The sequence below is a fragment of the Neopsephotus bourkii genome, unplaced genomic scaffold, assembly GCF_033783945.1.
Source record: "Neopsephotus bourkii isolate Nb327-2 ecotype Australia unplaced genomic scaffold, CSIRO-AGI_Nbou_v1 NB_911, whole genome shotgun sequence".
NCBI classification, from domain to species: domain Eukaryota; kingdom Metazoa; phylum Chordata; class Aves; order Psittaciformes; family Psittacidae; genus Neopsephotus; species Neopsephotus bourkii.
In genome coordinates, this window is record NW_026901405.1 from 1,442,962 (window position 1) to 1,458,167 (window position 15,206).

The window sequence follows — 15,206 nt, forward strand, 5'->3', positions numbered from 1 at the left end:
GTGATACATGAAGTAGAGCCTGGAGAAATTGCCCAAGGTATGGGAGGAATGTAAGTCATGAGTCCCCATTGTATCCAGGAGATTTCACTTCCATATGCATATGTAAACTTTTAACTTCTATTTACCTGTAATTGCCACTTAAATGAAAAATTCCCCTAGGCATCTAAGACAGACTTGTGCACGTACATATATACAAAAAGGTCAACTTCTCAGCACTGGTACAAAATGTATGACTGCAAGGATCAAGAATCCTGAATCCCAAGATGACCCATTGTGTCTGTTTATGTTCTCTATTTTTCTGTTGTGGATGAGTAGCTAAAATACTAGATAGTGTTGTGTTATTCAGAAAAAAATACCTCTTCAGAACACTCTTCAGAAATATATCTGCCTGCACCCTTGTTCTAAAAGCTAGAAAGGCTTCTTCACAAAACACTTCACTGAGATTAGGTGCTTTATTTCCCCCACCCCAACTGTGCACTGCATTTGCTATTTGGAGTCAGATAAAAGTAATATTGGAAGATCTGGCATAAATATTCCTAGCTACTGCACATAAAGTCAACCAAGGAAATTGATAGGCACCTCTAATCATTTAATAATACCTTATTTGTTTGGGTCTGAGAATTCCCAAAATAATGAATTGTGATGGCAAGATGAGATTCAGGTAGACAAATGATTGCGAAGTTCATTTAGGAGCAGACTGGCTTCTGGAGTGGCTGGGAGAATAATTGCACCATAACCAACAGAGAGCAGGGCTTCAGAAAACCCTTTGTAAAATAACCCTTTTTATGTGCAGCCTCAGAGAAAGGATGCCTGCTACCTTGGCTAGTGCTGAACAGGTTCATCATGAAAACTGAGAGGACACAGCCATGCCCACTCTCAGGGTGACTTTCCCCAGTCCTCTTAAAAGAAGCCTGGCAAAGTGGCTCTGGAAAAGATTCCATGGTTAAAGGGAAAGATATGGGAGATGCAAATGTTTGAATTAGTCTTGCTGTTTGGAGGTCTCATGAGAGAAGACATGGAGAAGCCTAATCATAAACCAGAATTCAACAGCCTAAAGGCCTCCTCATCTCTATTTGTCTTTATGGTTCCCAAAACTATATTCTGATGTAGGTTGCCATGCAATGGAAATCTACCTCCCTTTCTTTTACACAGACACAAACATACTAGAAATGGATATTTTTCCACGTGCCCTACAGATTGGCTTTAACATATCTCACAGTGTTGTTCTGCAAGACATGCAATGCTGTGAAAATACTAGTGCTAGAATGCGTGCAGTGCGTGCGTACCATGTAAGCCGTCACTGCCTTCTCTTACATATCATGCTGTGGTTAATAGCCAATAACTGTCCCACATTGCTGTTTAAAGCCAGCCAAATATGAAACAAAGAACCAAAAGGAGAGATATGCACATTTAATTCACTGAGCAGTTTTTGCTGACTTCAACATGAAGAACCATGGTAATAAATAACCTGCAGTCCTCACTTAGGAAGCACATATATTTGCATACCAAAAAAAAGAAGAAAAAAAGGAAGCCTAAAAAGTTCTGAGATTCTTAGGAGAGGAGAAATCCCGGAAAGGTTTGGAAGCTACGATTAGAAAGCCGGAATCCAGTGTATCTTAGAAACATGTGCAGGCAAAAATTAGGGTGTTTTCATAGAATAGTCTTAACAGGGTCTGGAGCAGAGGAGACCAACTTATTGCAAACTCTTGGAAATATATTGCCTAAGGCAAAAATTACCATTGTAAATATAATCAGTCTCTTGTAAGTTAATCAGACATTATTACAACTGACACATGATCATTTTCCACATAACACACATCAAGCATATTGGCCTGTCTACACTCGACACACTACTATGTTCAGCAAAGCCAGCAGGAAAGTAAAGACTTACTGTGTTTTGACCAAGCGTCTTTCACCAAGTAGGGACAAACTCATCACTGGTGCAAGGAAGAGCAGCATGTGGATTTCATTCACAGATGTCATCATCATATGTGAAAACTGTGAAATCAAAAGAAACAGAGACTCAGGGGAGATAAAAAAGTAGGTCTTTACCATCCAATACCTATTAATGATCTCCTCTTAAAATTGAATATAAGTAATGTATTGTAATCTCACTATACAAAGAGTAAATGATACATTACCACAGGTGTGTAAGAGTCCTTGAAGATAACTCTTCAGGATTTAAAACAGTATCAGATTGTAAAAAAGGACGAAGCAGTATGTCTGGGGGAAAAAATAAAGAAAGCATCTGCTAGAGGGAAAATTGCAGAATGACCAAATTAAAATCATTTTTCAGTCAGTGAAACACGCTCATTTTGATTGTTGCAAAGGTATGGTACCATCTCTTTCCCTGACAGCTTTGGGGATCATGAATTACCACACCTGAAATATACCACAAGTGAATCAGAAATCAAACTAAAAAGCAACTTTTGGTGGGGCAATCAGGGTGTTGGGTATTGTCTACATTATCAATACAGCAACATATGAAAATGTCTCCTAATACCATGAAACATGAGGCAGAAGAAGTGCTATCAGCATGAGGAGGAGTTAAGAGTAGTCTGGACAAACTGATTGCATCAGCTCAGCTAAATATTTTTTTCAGTTCATCATTGTAGCCACTGGTTTGTCTGGATGTGATCAGTGTTCACTTACAGAAGTTGCCAGAATCAGTTTTACAACAGCCCTGGGCACAAGTGGTAGATAATATAAGTATTTTATATCTCTGATTTATCTGACAAGTTGTTTTATTTCATTGGCAGTCAAATCATTTAAGTTTCATGTCTGTTACCCTGGAAGTTTGTCTTTTAGGTTGCCCTTTGCATGGTACTGGCTGGCCTAGGCAATTCTGTATACTGAGGTTGCCTTTTCAGTTGCTCTTATCTATGCTTCAGCTATAAGAGTTGACCAGAAAAAGGGGAAACAAAAGTGAACCTCTCATAACACGCTGAATTCCTTTGGCAATGTCTAGCATTTCTCTCCTGAGAAATGTAAAGCAATTTGACAAAAATGATTGTGTTACAGGTCAGCTATCTAGTAATCACTAGCTTTGTCCATGTTTTTACTTCATGCAGGAAGGGAGATGGAGACACTGAAGTCCAGGCTGGACCTTAGGCAACATGGTGTAGTGTGAGGCATCCCTGCCCATAGCATGGGGTTTGGAACTGGATGATCTTAAGGTCCTTTCCAACCCAAGCTATTCTATGATTCTATGACTAAGGTCTTCCTAGAAATGAGCATGAGGAGGAGCAAGGCAGGAGCATAGGCAGGAGAGGCTGTGCCACTGAAGCTGAGAGTAGATGCCAGGACATTTTAACTGTAGTCCTGTCTTTGTCAGTGTCTACTATGCAAACCTGAAGAAATCATCTGAGCTCCTTTTAACCGTATGTGGATTGGAAATGCCTGCAGCCCCTTTGTAAAGCATTTTGGAACCTCTGATTGCAAAAAAAAATGCTGTGCATCAAAACACACTTATTAACACTTACTCTTCCTTATTCAGAGCACATCTCCAAATACCCCTGTGAGACTTGCTGTTAGTTTATTGCAAAGAGTTGTACCAAGCAGGTTTAATTTTATTGTCTCCTTTTGTCTGTTTTCTTTCTTTCTCTTTCTTGTTGGTAATGAGCAGGTGAGAAACCCCACCAATGCAGCATCTGTTGGCGCTCCTTCTCTTTAAAGGATTACCTAATCAAACACATGGTGACGCACACTGGCGTGAGGGCGTACCAGTGCAGTATCTGCAACAAGCGCTTCACCCAGAAGAGCTCCCTTAACGTGCACATGCGCCTCCACCGTGGGGAGAAGTCCTACGAGTGCTACATCTGCAAGAAGAAGTTCTCCCACAAGACCCTGCTGGAGAGGCATGTGGCTCTGCACAGTGCCACCAACGGCACGCCTGGAGCCACCGGAACCGGCACAAGGGCTGTCCCTGCCGGGGTGGTGGCCTGCACGGAGGGGACCACGTATGTCTGCTCTGTCTGTCCAGCTAAGTTTGACCAAATCGAGCATTTCAACGACCACATGAGGATGCATGTGTCAGATGGATAAGTAGAATCTCTCTCTCTCTCTTTGTTATGAACAACAAAAAAAAGTAGAAACAACAACAAAAAGCTATGGCACTAGAATTTAAGAAATTATTTTTGTTTCATTTTTACCTTTATTTTCCTCCTTTTTTTTTTTTTTTGGGTTCGTTTCGATTTGTTGTTTTTGTACTACATGAAGAACTGTTTTTTGCCTGCTGGTACATTACATTTCCGGAGGCTGGGAGAGTAATAATTTTCCCAACCTCCCTTGGATGGTGGCCTTAAGGCCAGGTAGTGCTTCATGAGCTCCACTGGTTGGATCTCTAGCTACTGGCCTCTAAATACAACCCTTCTTTACTACAAAAAAACAAACAAACAAACAAAAAACCAACAAAAAAAATCAAAAAACAGACAGAAAAATAAAAAAAAAAAATTTTTTTTCTCACTTGTGAAGAGCACTACAAAAAAAAAGAAACAAAACAAATATATTACAAATCTACAAGGCCTACTGTCGTTATAAGTACACCGCTCGCAGTGTTTCAATGGACATAATTCACAATGCTGACCGCTTTTGGACTTCACAGTATCCAGTTAGAACTGTGGAATATTTTGCTTCTGGTTGAGCAGCAACCAGAGGAAACAAGGCCCTGCTGGTTTCCACCATGTGTCTGCTTTCTCACACACACGCACCCACAAACACACGAAAGGGCTGAGGGGAGTGCAAGGCAGTGTGGCTTGGATAGTGTCGAATCCCTGCAGGGTGAGGAAAAAGAATCAGAGGTTCCTCACCACGATTCTGCTCCATCCCATGCTGTCTGGCGCACCCTCCCCGCCGCTTTTTCCATACCACCACCACCACCTTATAGCAGAAACCAAGAAGATTCAGACAACGAGCAACGGTGGCTTTTATGTAATTTATTCAGTGTCTTCGCTGAGCCCAGGGCCTCAGCACAATCAAGAGGGACTTTCACAGAAGGCAAAGAGAAACACAGAGGAAAATCAAAGATATCAGAGGTTGCAACCTATGGATCTAGGTACAAGAGAAGGGTTAGTTCCCACAATCTTTGCAAAAAAAAACAAAAGTTGCATCAGGATTTATTCTTGTGGAAGAAAGAGGAATAGAGGGTGGGTGGGGAGGGGAATAATAATGAAGAAAAAAAAAAGAGTTCTTGGGACTTTTTTAATTCAAAATTTTATAGAGGGGCAAAAGTGACGTTTACCAGATAGAATGCTGATTTTTTTAATATATTTACAACAGTATTTGTGTAAGAAAAAAAGCAAAAAAAAGTGAGATTGTTAAAAGTAATTTTTCTTTGTTTTCTTTTTTTTTTTGTTTTGCATACACTGCCACTAATATCTTCTCTTTTATTATATATATGAATCTATATATAAATATATATTTTATTTTAAATTGAGACTGTTAAGGTTAGCTAACCTGCTTCCAGATAGAAGGGGGGAGGGGAGATGATCTTGATTTTTATTTTTTAAAAAAGAGGAAGGTTGTTTCTTAATTTTAATTTTTTTTTCTAGTATTATTCTCTCTCTCTCTTTTCTAATGGAATCAAGAATTACCTGGGTCGATGAGGGGCTCTGTGAAGTCATCTGTGAGATTATCTATTAGAGTTTGTGCATCCTGCAGTATCATTTGAACTGCTACTTTGTTTTTGAATCACCTGGTTTTCTTTTTGGCTCTTACCAAGGTTCTGTTGTTTCTTCCTTTGGTTCCATCTCAGAATTTATTTCTGCTGAAGGGCAGTTCCTTTTGAGAAAGAGATTTTTCTAGCAATGTTCCTATGTTTTTAGGGATGGTAGAATCTGTAGCCTTTTCTTTCTTTCTTCTTTGAAAAAGTAATGAAAGTTTTGAAGGTGTGTAATAACTAAGAATTCCCTTCTTTTTGGTCACTGGACAAGAATTAATCTGCTGTATTGTTTTCTCATCCCTGCCTTGCTCGCTAGAGAGCTTCCATATTTGTGTGGGAATCTGATCCTGCCCCTGGTAATTTGTGCTGATGCCAAAATAACTTCAAATGTTACCATTGCAAATAATCTTCCCTTCTTCATTTGCAAAAACATGTAACTGAAGGGCCACATCCCACATTCTCTGCATATGCAAAGCTATGCAAGGAATGTAGGATCAGTGTGAAAGACTGATTCCTGATCTGCATATGTATGTTCATGTTTTGTATTTTGTTTTATTGTATTTGGGCTGGTGTTCTCCCTGGTCGTCTTCTGTGTATCTGTGTAAGAATTTTTCCCCCAAAGCCAACTCCCAAAGTACGTGGGTCCTTAGTTCAGTTGGATCAGTGTCTGACGCTGTCTTTGTCTTGCTTGAAATCCATAGCTAGGACTTGCACCAGCTGCACTCTGGACTTTACATTTTAGGCAGAGAAGAAGCACCTAACAAAAATATGCAAAAAGAAAAAAAAGAATTGCTAGTTTAGCTCTTACTTGTGTCTATATTTAAATTAAGCTTTCTTAAGTTTACAAAACTTTTGCTTGTGAACACTGAGCATTTCACATGAGACGTTCTTTTATGCTGGACAACTTTCTAACTCTTGACTTGATAGATTTCCACACACAACTTTGTGTGTTCTTTACACCTGCAGCTTCTGTATCAGATGTCTGTGATTCAACACAGGTAACCTCATGCTATGTTCTGCTCCTGTTCCATTACTGGTTTATCTTGGGGAGAAAAAAACCCTGACAGGTGGTTTAGTGTTAGAATATTTCTGTACCCTTCAAGGTATTTTTTAGCAGATCCTTAATGAGAAAGCCCTAATTCTCAGCTGCAGTAGGCAGCATAGACTTTGAGGTGAGTGCCAGAGCAAATAAATGAGTCTCTTGTATGGTAACATCTGGTTTTTGTTACCAGTTTCAGTAGTTCAAAGGGGCTGGTGAAGGAGCACAAGTTAGTTAACAAGTGTTGTTTGCATAACCACACTTGGTAAAAACAATGCTGGCATGTAAATGAAGTGAAAAGACAAAGCCTAAGACACATAGATGGAGAACTGATATCTGAGATGTAAAGACACACTAAATCTGTACAGAAAATAAAAGTTCTAGAGACAAGGGTGTAGAAGAAAATGGGGAAGGTGAACCTGTACAAAAGGACTGAAGGTCTTTCTCTGGGGAAGTGAGTTTTTTTCTGAGACCTTTATGATTAAAGAGTTCGGTGTTCTCCCATATAAGGAATTAATGAAGAATTTTACCCAGCTTAAGTATCTGTAGCTGCTCATTTGTCATCTGAGGTCTGGGAAAAAGCTGTTTAATTCGCCATTGTTGAATCTGGTGAACTATAGTCAAGATGTAGCATATTCTGGAATATGGTTCTGATACCAGAAGAGATATGCCAATACACAGGAAATAAGAATCAGGGTTTACATCCAACAAAATCCAAATACTACTGTGTTTAGAGAGAAAAATCCTGTCTAAATTTTAATTCTTCAATTTCCAACCTTCCCTAAATCAAAGAAGCATCATTTTTGAAATGCAGATTTATTATGGGGCCTAACAAATTTGAAGTGAATTACATATCAATTGTGAATAAATGAATGAAGGGGACCAATTAAAAAAATAAATTCATTAAATTAAAGCAAAAGGCATATTAGATTGAATTCTAAATCACTTCTTAAAGAATTTAGGCCAAGGTCTTCACAAATGGCAGCCTGAAATGTAAGCTGATTTTGTTGAGCTTCCAAGCTCAAAAATTAGTGACTTGATTTTGTGAAACATGGAGCAGCTTGCAAAGTGACTGCGAATGTATCTGAAAGTGCTCATCAGATCACTTATTTAAATGCCCTTCTGCAAACGTAGGAGCTCAAACATAGACCCTTTATCTTTTGAAATGTGAAATTCTTTTTAGTAATGCTTCCTACCAGCTATAAATGTTTAAATATTTATTTACTACTTTGAAACTACAGTATCTGAATGTTACAGGTGTCTTCAAGCTTCATGTATTGCTACAATATTCCTTAGTGGAAAGAATACCTACTAGCAGTCACAATGACTGGTGTTGTCAGTGTTTGAACACATCCATGGTTGAAAGGCTTCCTTCAGAACACCTGATAAAATGTCACAGATGAGAAAGAGCAGACTGTAGCACACACCTTTCTGATGGAGCATGCAATATCCTGCATTCCTTGAGTCTGATTCTCACTTTCCTTAAAGCTCTCTTTATATTGCTTCTGCAATGGAAAAGGATATTAAATAGAATGTAAATTCAAGCATACAAATCAAGACCTCTCTGCAAGGCCAAAGTGCAATAAGGTAAGCCTTAGAGTAGATGAGAGGTGAGTGCCTTCTCTTGCTGCTGCTGAGGCTGATGAAGTCAATTGAAAATGTAGGATTGTCCAGGGCAGATCTACCCTGTGGTCCACTTTGCCCAGTATTCCATCTCTGACATGTGGCCAGTTATAGATGATTTGGATGAAGATGAAGGACCCATGCTGGATAATTACAAAGTAATAATCCTAAGAGAGATTTATTCTAATTCTTCATTAGCTATGTATCTGCTTATAACCTAAAGACATAATAACATATGGCCTTAACTTTTTATCCCATATATATTGTGGCAGATGATTCTCATTATCCTTTAAAGATCTAGCTTATTAATTCCTAGGTGGCCTCAGTGCTATCTTCTGGAAGTGAGTTCCTCAGGTTAATTACAACATTGTTGAAATGATTCCTTTTCAGGTTAATTTTGTTGCTGTTCATCGAAACACCCTTGTTCTTGAATTATGTGAAATCGTAAATCAGAGAACCAAAATTTAACTTCTCTTGCCCATCCTGCTAAAGTCTGCCTCTCTCTGGGAAATCTGAATCCACAAGGAATGCAGGACCACAACATCAGTGTCTGCTGGTCAGTTAGGAGAGAACAGCTAGCGAGTGTGTGCGTGTGCGTGTGCATGTCTGGGGTGCGTGCATTAGTGAGATTCTCCTACAGTGACCTCTTGCAGAGGACTTGCAAGTACAACTTGTAAACAGTGGGAACATACCAGTAATGTAAACCAGACTAGAAATTGTAATTTGATATTTCAATGTCTCTCCTCTCACAAAACCCCTATTAATAGCCTCTCGTAAGGGAAATAGGTATAGATATTTTGCAGGAGCTGCTTTGGGGGCACTTTCTGAGCAACTATCATGCTCCCAGTAGGCCCACTTCTGACCCATGCTGTTAGTTGTTTTCAAAAGCAGCTCATACCCACAGCAAGTGGAATGGGAAGAATGGCATTTAATTGACTTTCTAAGAGAATGAGATTCCCCTTTGCTCTAAAATCAAAGAAGCCAAATGGTACCTATTTTTCTTCTTTTAATTTCTTTTTCATCCAAAGGAGAGTTGAGTAATAGCCCAGATACCATCAGCCCCCTCACTTCTTACCAACCCCAAACTGACTGATTTCAGTCGATTGTGAGCTACTAGATTAATGCTGGATCATTCACATAGTGGAGGAGCCCATCTCTTGCCTTTACCGAGTATTATGCTAGCATGTCCTGCCTCTCTTTCTTAGTAATGAAAACAAATCCCATAGGGAGAAGGTACAAAACATATTACTTGCCAGAGTGTTGAGTCCAATCCAAAACCAGAAGCACCCAAACCGTTTGGGACACAAACAGACCTTCAGTGTGCCTAAGACTGTGGATCTGTGACCCTTCTGACAGTCTTACATGAAGGAAATCCTCCAGCTCTCACTGCTGAAGATGTCTTGCTACTCAAAAAGAAATATAATACCAAATTAGCACCTAGTGGTTGTTCTGTCAAGGAAAACTGGACCTTGGTAGTCCAGCCCTTTCAATTCAGCATCCAGCTCCTCTGAGCTATTGAAATAAACCTGATAGAAATAAATCAGCAGGTAGCCTAATTGAAGCAGCTTCTGATCAGCCTAAGGCAAATAGCTGCTTTTGACATTCCCTGATTTGTTTTTATGCTGGCTGTGAAACTTTGTGGAGGAGGTGTAATGTAATGAGAACTTGGCCCTGACAGGGTCTGAGCCTCGTCTGCTCCTGGGGGGCTTGTCACTTAGTAGGATCTGTCTTCTAAGTCATTACAACTCTGCTGAAGAAAGGCTCATGAGAGGAACAACAGATACTACATTAAATGTGAAGTCTTGAGTTTGTAAATGCAATGAAAACCTTTCCCAGCACTTGAGTGTCCTGCTGACAGAAACCAAAATCATGTAGGAAGGCCTTGCAGAAGGGCAGATATTGGAAGTACCAAGTTTCGCCATGCCAGGTCAATGTTCTTGCTTCTGCTAATCTTTTTATTTGACCTGCTAGAAGTAACAAGCTCTCAGCTAACTTCATTTAAAGCTACTCAGTGATCCAGTGCATTTCAGCAGGAGCAAAGGATCCCACATATTTTGACAAATGACTAACCTGGGAAATTTGAAATGAATTTTAGATACTCTTCAAACTAACTCAGACAAAACAAAAAGGTAGGTTGTGCTTTCTTTGGTATAGAACAGAGAGATTTGGTCCACAAGGGAGACACTGATGGAGAGACAACCTGTCTGAAAAATAAGAATGCTTTACTCTCTTAGACCTATTTTTGTGAAGCACAAGGGGGAATCTTTGTTTAGTATTTCTAAGAAAATATGTAAATGAGAAACAAGATGTGTTAGGTAATAGTGTAAATCCATTTAATTATTCCCAGTGCTGATAACTAATCAACTAGATTAGTGCCTTTAGGAACAGACAAAATGTTATGCATTCAGTGTTTCTGTTTCTGATCCCCCTCCACTATAGATCAGGAGTAACTAAGATGAAAACAGTAGTTATACAAATACAAAATTTACAATGAAATAATTGTTTCCATGTGTATGTCTGCCAGTATCTGGACAAATATCCATTCTGAATTAATGCTTATACTTAACAGGACACTTAGATAATCTTGGTTTAAAATCTATGGTTAGTGAGATAAATACAAAGTTAAATATTAATAGATACTTTGTCATTATACATTTAGCAATGGCACTGCCTTCTTTTTGCATTTTAGCCTCTGAGTTAGCGCTTGATCCCCAAGCATTACGAAGGAGTCCAAGTGTAGGAGAAGCAGAGTTGAGTGAATAAAGTGAAAAAGTAAATTGGACCCATAATGTGCTTTAAATCAGTATTCATGTTGCAACTGATAACTTTAATCAAGAGCTTCTAGGTTTATGTTAAAATGCAAGGAGTCAAATATTCTAAACATATTTCTAGCAAAGTCGCATCAGGAGAAGCATTAGTTGTGGGGTTTAAATGCCAGTTTCCCCAAGAGCGCTTCATTAAAAGCTTTTAAAATAATAAGAGGCCAACTGAAGATGTGCAGAACTCTACTACATTAACATGACTCTTCATGCTATACATGATCACAGTTTCCACCACCAGAACTAAGTCTACTTCACTAAGTGACTTCCCTGCACTTAGTGAACTGAGATTTTTGTTCACAACTACATAGGCCCAAGGAAAACTATCAGTGTTTCCTCTAGGAAAAGGAGTGTTAACACTGAGGTAAGCAGAGCAAGAAGGTCTTCCAGACATTCTGTTAGCTGTATTTTAGACCCCTAATTTAAACATCTGTCCTCAACTATTTTTCAAAAAGTGAAGACCAGTAAGATACTTCTTTGGGAAGCAAATACACTACGGTCTTGAATACATTACAGCCTCAAATACACTACAGCCTCATATACAATTGCTGCCTTAAAACAAATGTGTCTGAGCAGTATGGAGTGTACTTGTGTTTTGTATCTGTTCATCTAAAACATTCCCTTCATACAAAGTGTGTTATACTTTCCTGTTTAAGGGTAGAGAACAGGTAAAGAAGTATTAGTGAGGCATAGTGGGCTCTTCATATTGGATGGTGCTTCTCAGCTGTTTTTTACCTTCAGTCACAGCTCCAGTTTTGGTCCTTTTCCAAAGCGATCTCCTTTTGATTGGGTTGCTTGGCACCAGCTCTCTGTAAAATACTGGAGGGTTAATCCTCTTCCTAAACCAGATAATATGGGGGTAATGCTGTGTAATTTGGCTACTGACTCCAGCCTCCTCTTCTTATGAATTCCACCAATACCAGTGGAATTCATAAGAGAGAAATCCAGTTACAAATTCTGTTCCTAATTTTTATCAGTGCAACCTGTATTGGCACTTTTGGGATTGTATGCGTCTCACCAGAGATAAATATAGGTGCTTTGATTGGCTTGGCTGTGATTTCTTTTAAGAAAGAAGTATCCTAACAATATCCTTTTGCTGCAGCAAAGTCGTTATACGAAGAAAAGACCCATCAGTATCCCACCATGTATAAAAACTTCCTCCTATTCAGTGCAGCCCATAGAGACGTTCTTGTTTCTATACCTCATGCAAACTTTATTAGCACTTGAGGCTTTTTTGTGCTGCAAAATTTCATGCACAGTCATGCAGCTGTACCCCAAGGATCCCTCATAAATGCTCTGTGTCAGGTTAGGCTGTAGCCCATATGCTTTCATAATGTCCCTACTGAGACTTTCCCTGCTGGAAAGTCTGGTACCAGTGTAGCAAAGCATTTCTTGCTTTAGGTATTTTTCAGGCAGAACTGCAGAATTCTACAGCGTGAACACTTCATATAGTTGACTTATTGCTGATTTGTTGCCAAGTTCACAGTCCTATGACACTTCAGAAAAGAGCAGAGCTTGATGAAATGCTTATTGTTGTGCTCAAGTGTCTGATTGTACAGTGTCTTATTCTTACAAAACAGACAGGTATCTCTGAGATCTATATATTTAATTAGGCACCTTTTCTATTTCACTTTGCTCCTTTTCTTTTTGCCACCTGGATATTACCATGTTCTTTGTTGAACCTTATAAAGTCTCCTAAAAGTTCAGCCCCCATGTTGAATATATGTTTGACTAGAGAGGACCATCACATTCAGGAAGCAGGATTACATTCACACAGCTTCCTGGAATCACATCACAACTTTCTTCCTCTCACTTTTCCCACAAAGTCCTTTACTTTCATGTGTCACATAGTCTGTTGGTACTTATGGTATCTTTGAATAAGACCAAATTATATGGCCTCTGTGTTTGTGTGAATGCAAATGTATGTATGAGTATGCATGTATATGTGTGCATGTGTAAGTAGGTAGCTAGCTATTTCTTTTTGGCTATACAGACAGGTTGCTAATTATGTGGACATTCATGGTTCAGGAAAGTCTTTAGATGAAATAACTGTTACAACATTAACTGTGGAGCATTGGCATGAATCTATATGAACCTAATGAAAAATAACTATACTACTCATGCAGTATATATGCACATATGTATTCATAAAACACATTCTGTCAGCCAAATGCTCTGAACTTGATGTTTGCCCAAATAGGATGTCTGCCCTCATTCAAAATGTGACATCCAGATTTGGTCCAGTATGTTTTTTTGAGTACCCATTCTGAAGTCAAGGCTGCAGCATGCCTCTCAGAGAGAGCCTTGTGTGGTCTTTCAGCTACAAAATAAATGCAACAGTCCAACTCAGCAGGCTTCACTAGCAGAGACAGGCAACCATTCCAGCTCTGGAATGATAACTCTTGAGGCCAGTCATGTACTTCCATTGAATTTCAACATGTTCACCTGACAAAGGGATAAAATCTAAACAAAATAATCTCACTTCTTTAATTGCTCCTTAAAAAGAACTGCAAAAAATTATCAAGTCTTTAAACAGTTAGCAATGCAGTGTATTGATAAGCTCTAAAATACTCTAGATCTGGAGTCTCTAGTATCAAAACCACCATATCAAACAGCTCTTTCCCCACCTCACATACTCTGAAATGCATTGACTATGAATATCTTTACAAGTAATCTGAATAATCCATTCCAAATGTGAAGTCACTAATAATTACCATTTAACTTTCTCTCCCTCAGTCTTTGCCAAAATCTTTTCAGGAACATGGTTAGTGTGTCTGAAAAACCGATGGATTGTCAGGATGAGGAGAAACTCATCAGTGAGAGTATTCAGTATGGAATCCATGAGAACTGCAGGGTTTCTAGAACTCACTTTGCACCCATTTAAGTAGTGGGATGAATAAGTACGTTTTGCTACAGCTGCCTGTTTTGGTATTGCGTTGGCCCTAAAAGTAGCATTTTATTCTTCTAACTCTTTTGCCCAATTGGGGGGGGGTTCTCCTTGTCCCGTAAAGGATAATTGGTGATTCAGGGGGGATTTTTTTCTTTCATTTTCATTCATGCAAAGTTGAGTAAATGTTATTCCTCTTCTTAGATTGGTGGCATATCCCTTCCCCTTTTGAGTAAGATGATGAATGCAACAATTTTGGCTGGTTGATTTTGGGGTGAGATTTTTATTTTGGTTTGGGGTTTTTCTTTGGTTCAATGTACATTGTCTCTCTATAGTCAAAATGTCTGTGACCGTAACGGTATGTATTTCTTTTACTGGAGAAAATAGACTTTTTGGTTTTCGTTAACAGTACTAGTGACTTTGTGGAAAATGACAAGTTGCTATTTAGATCTGCTTAGTTAAGTACAGTACACTACAATACAGTATTTCTGAAAGCTAGAACATACAGTACACAATATATATAGCAATTCTATATCAATATATATACATAGTATAATCATTTAACTTTTGCATCTGCCTATGATCATAGAAAAATAATTTTTTCATATGTATCATTCACAACCCAATCAACTGCTGCAGCTATTTGAAGCATTTAACAGTAATTATTACAGCTCCTGTGTGCTTTTTCATATTATTGGCTTCTTTATTGTCTTTACAAGTTGGATTTTTTTTCAGCTTTTTTAAATCTCTATGTAGCAAGACGTAGGAAAGTAAATTTTTTTAAGAAAAGGTAAAAAACAGCATTAGGCTTTACAAAAAGTTAGAGGTTGTTCCCTGCTACCCTTTCATATCAGAAGAACAATTAAGACAATTAAGGTTTTCTGTTAGCTCTCTTCTAAGATACCCTGTTATTTCATTTGTAAAAGTGTATGCCAGACATACCTCTTCCATTCCTAGCCTTGGAGGAAGATGCCACAAGTGCTCTTTTGCTCTTTCCAAGTTCTGTTTCTTTAAAGTTTGAAGGTTTCCTAAAATTATTCCCCACACGAACACGGGGTAGAGTAAGTATTATTCTCTGTGCGGTTATGCTAAATGTGGCCAGTGGTTTTGCCAGGAATTGGATTAAAAATACCTCCATCCACCACTATTAATATATCCCAATTGCATCTTTACTTATCC

The 15,206-nt window shown here is 38.7% G+C and overlaps 1 protein-coding gene across 14 annotated transcripts in view; it reads left to right on the forward strand.

Moving 5' to 3' along the window:
* The window catches only part of ZBTB20 (zinc finger and BTB domain containing 20), a 481,633-nt gene extending 477,204 nt beyond the window's left edge, over positions 1 to 4,429 (forward strand). For all 14 annotated transcript variants that reach the window (XM_061357688.1, XM_061357684.1, XM_061357683.1 and 11 more), the window contains one exon: positions 3,626 to 4,429. In XM_061357688.1, the coding sequence (XP_061213672.1) occupies positions 3,626 to 4,044 (419 nt within the window). In that variant the 3' untranslated portion in view covers positions 4,045 to 4,429. The remainder of the gene's footprint in view (positions 1 to 3,625) is intronic.
* The last annotated feature ends 10,777 nt before the right edge of the window (positions 4,430 to 15,206 follow it).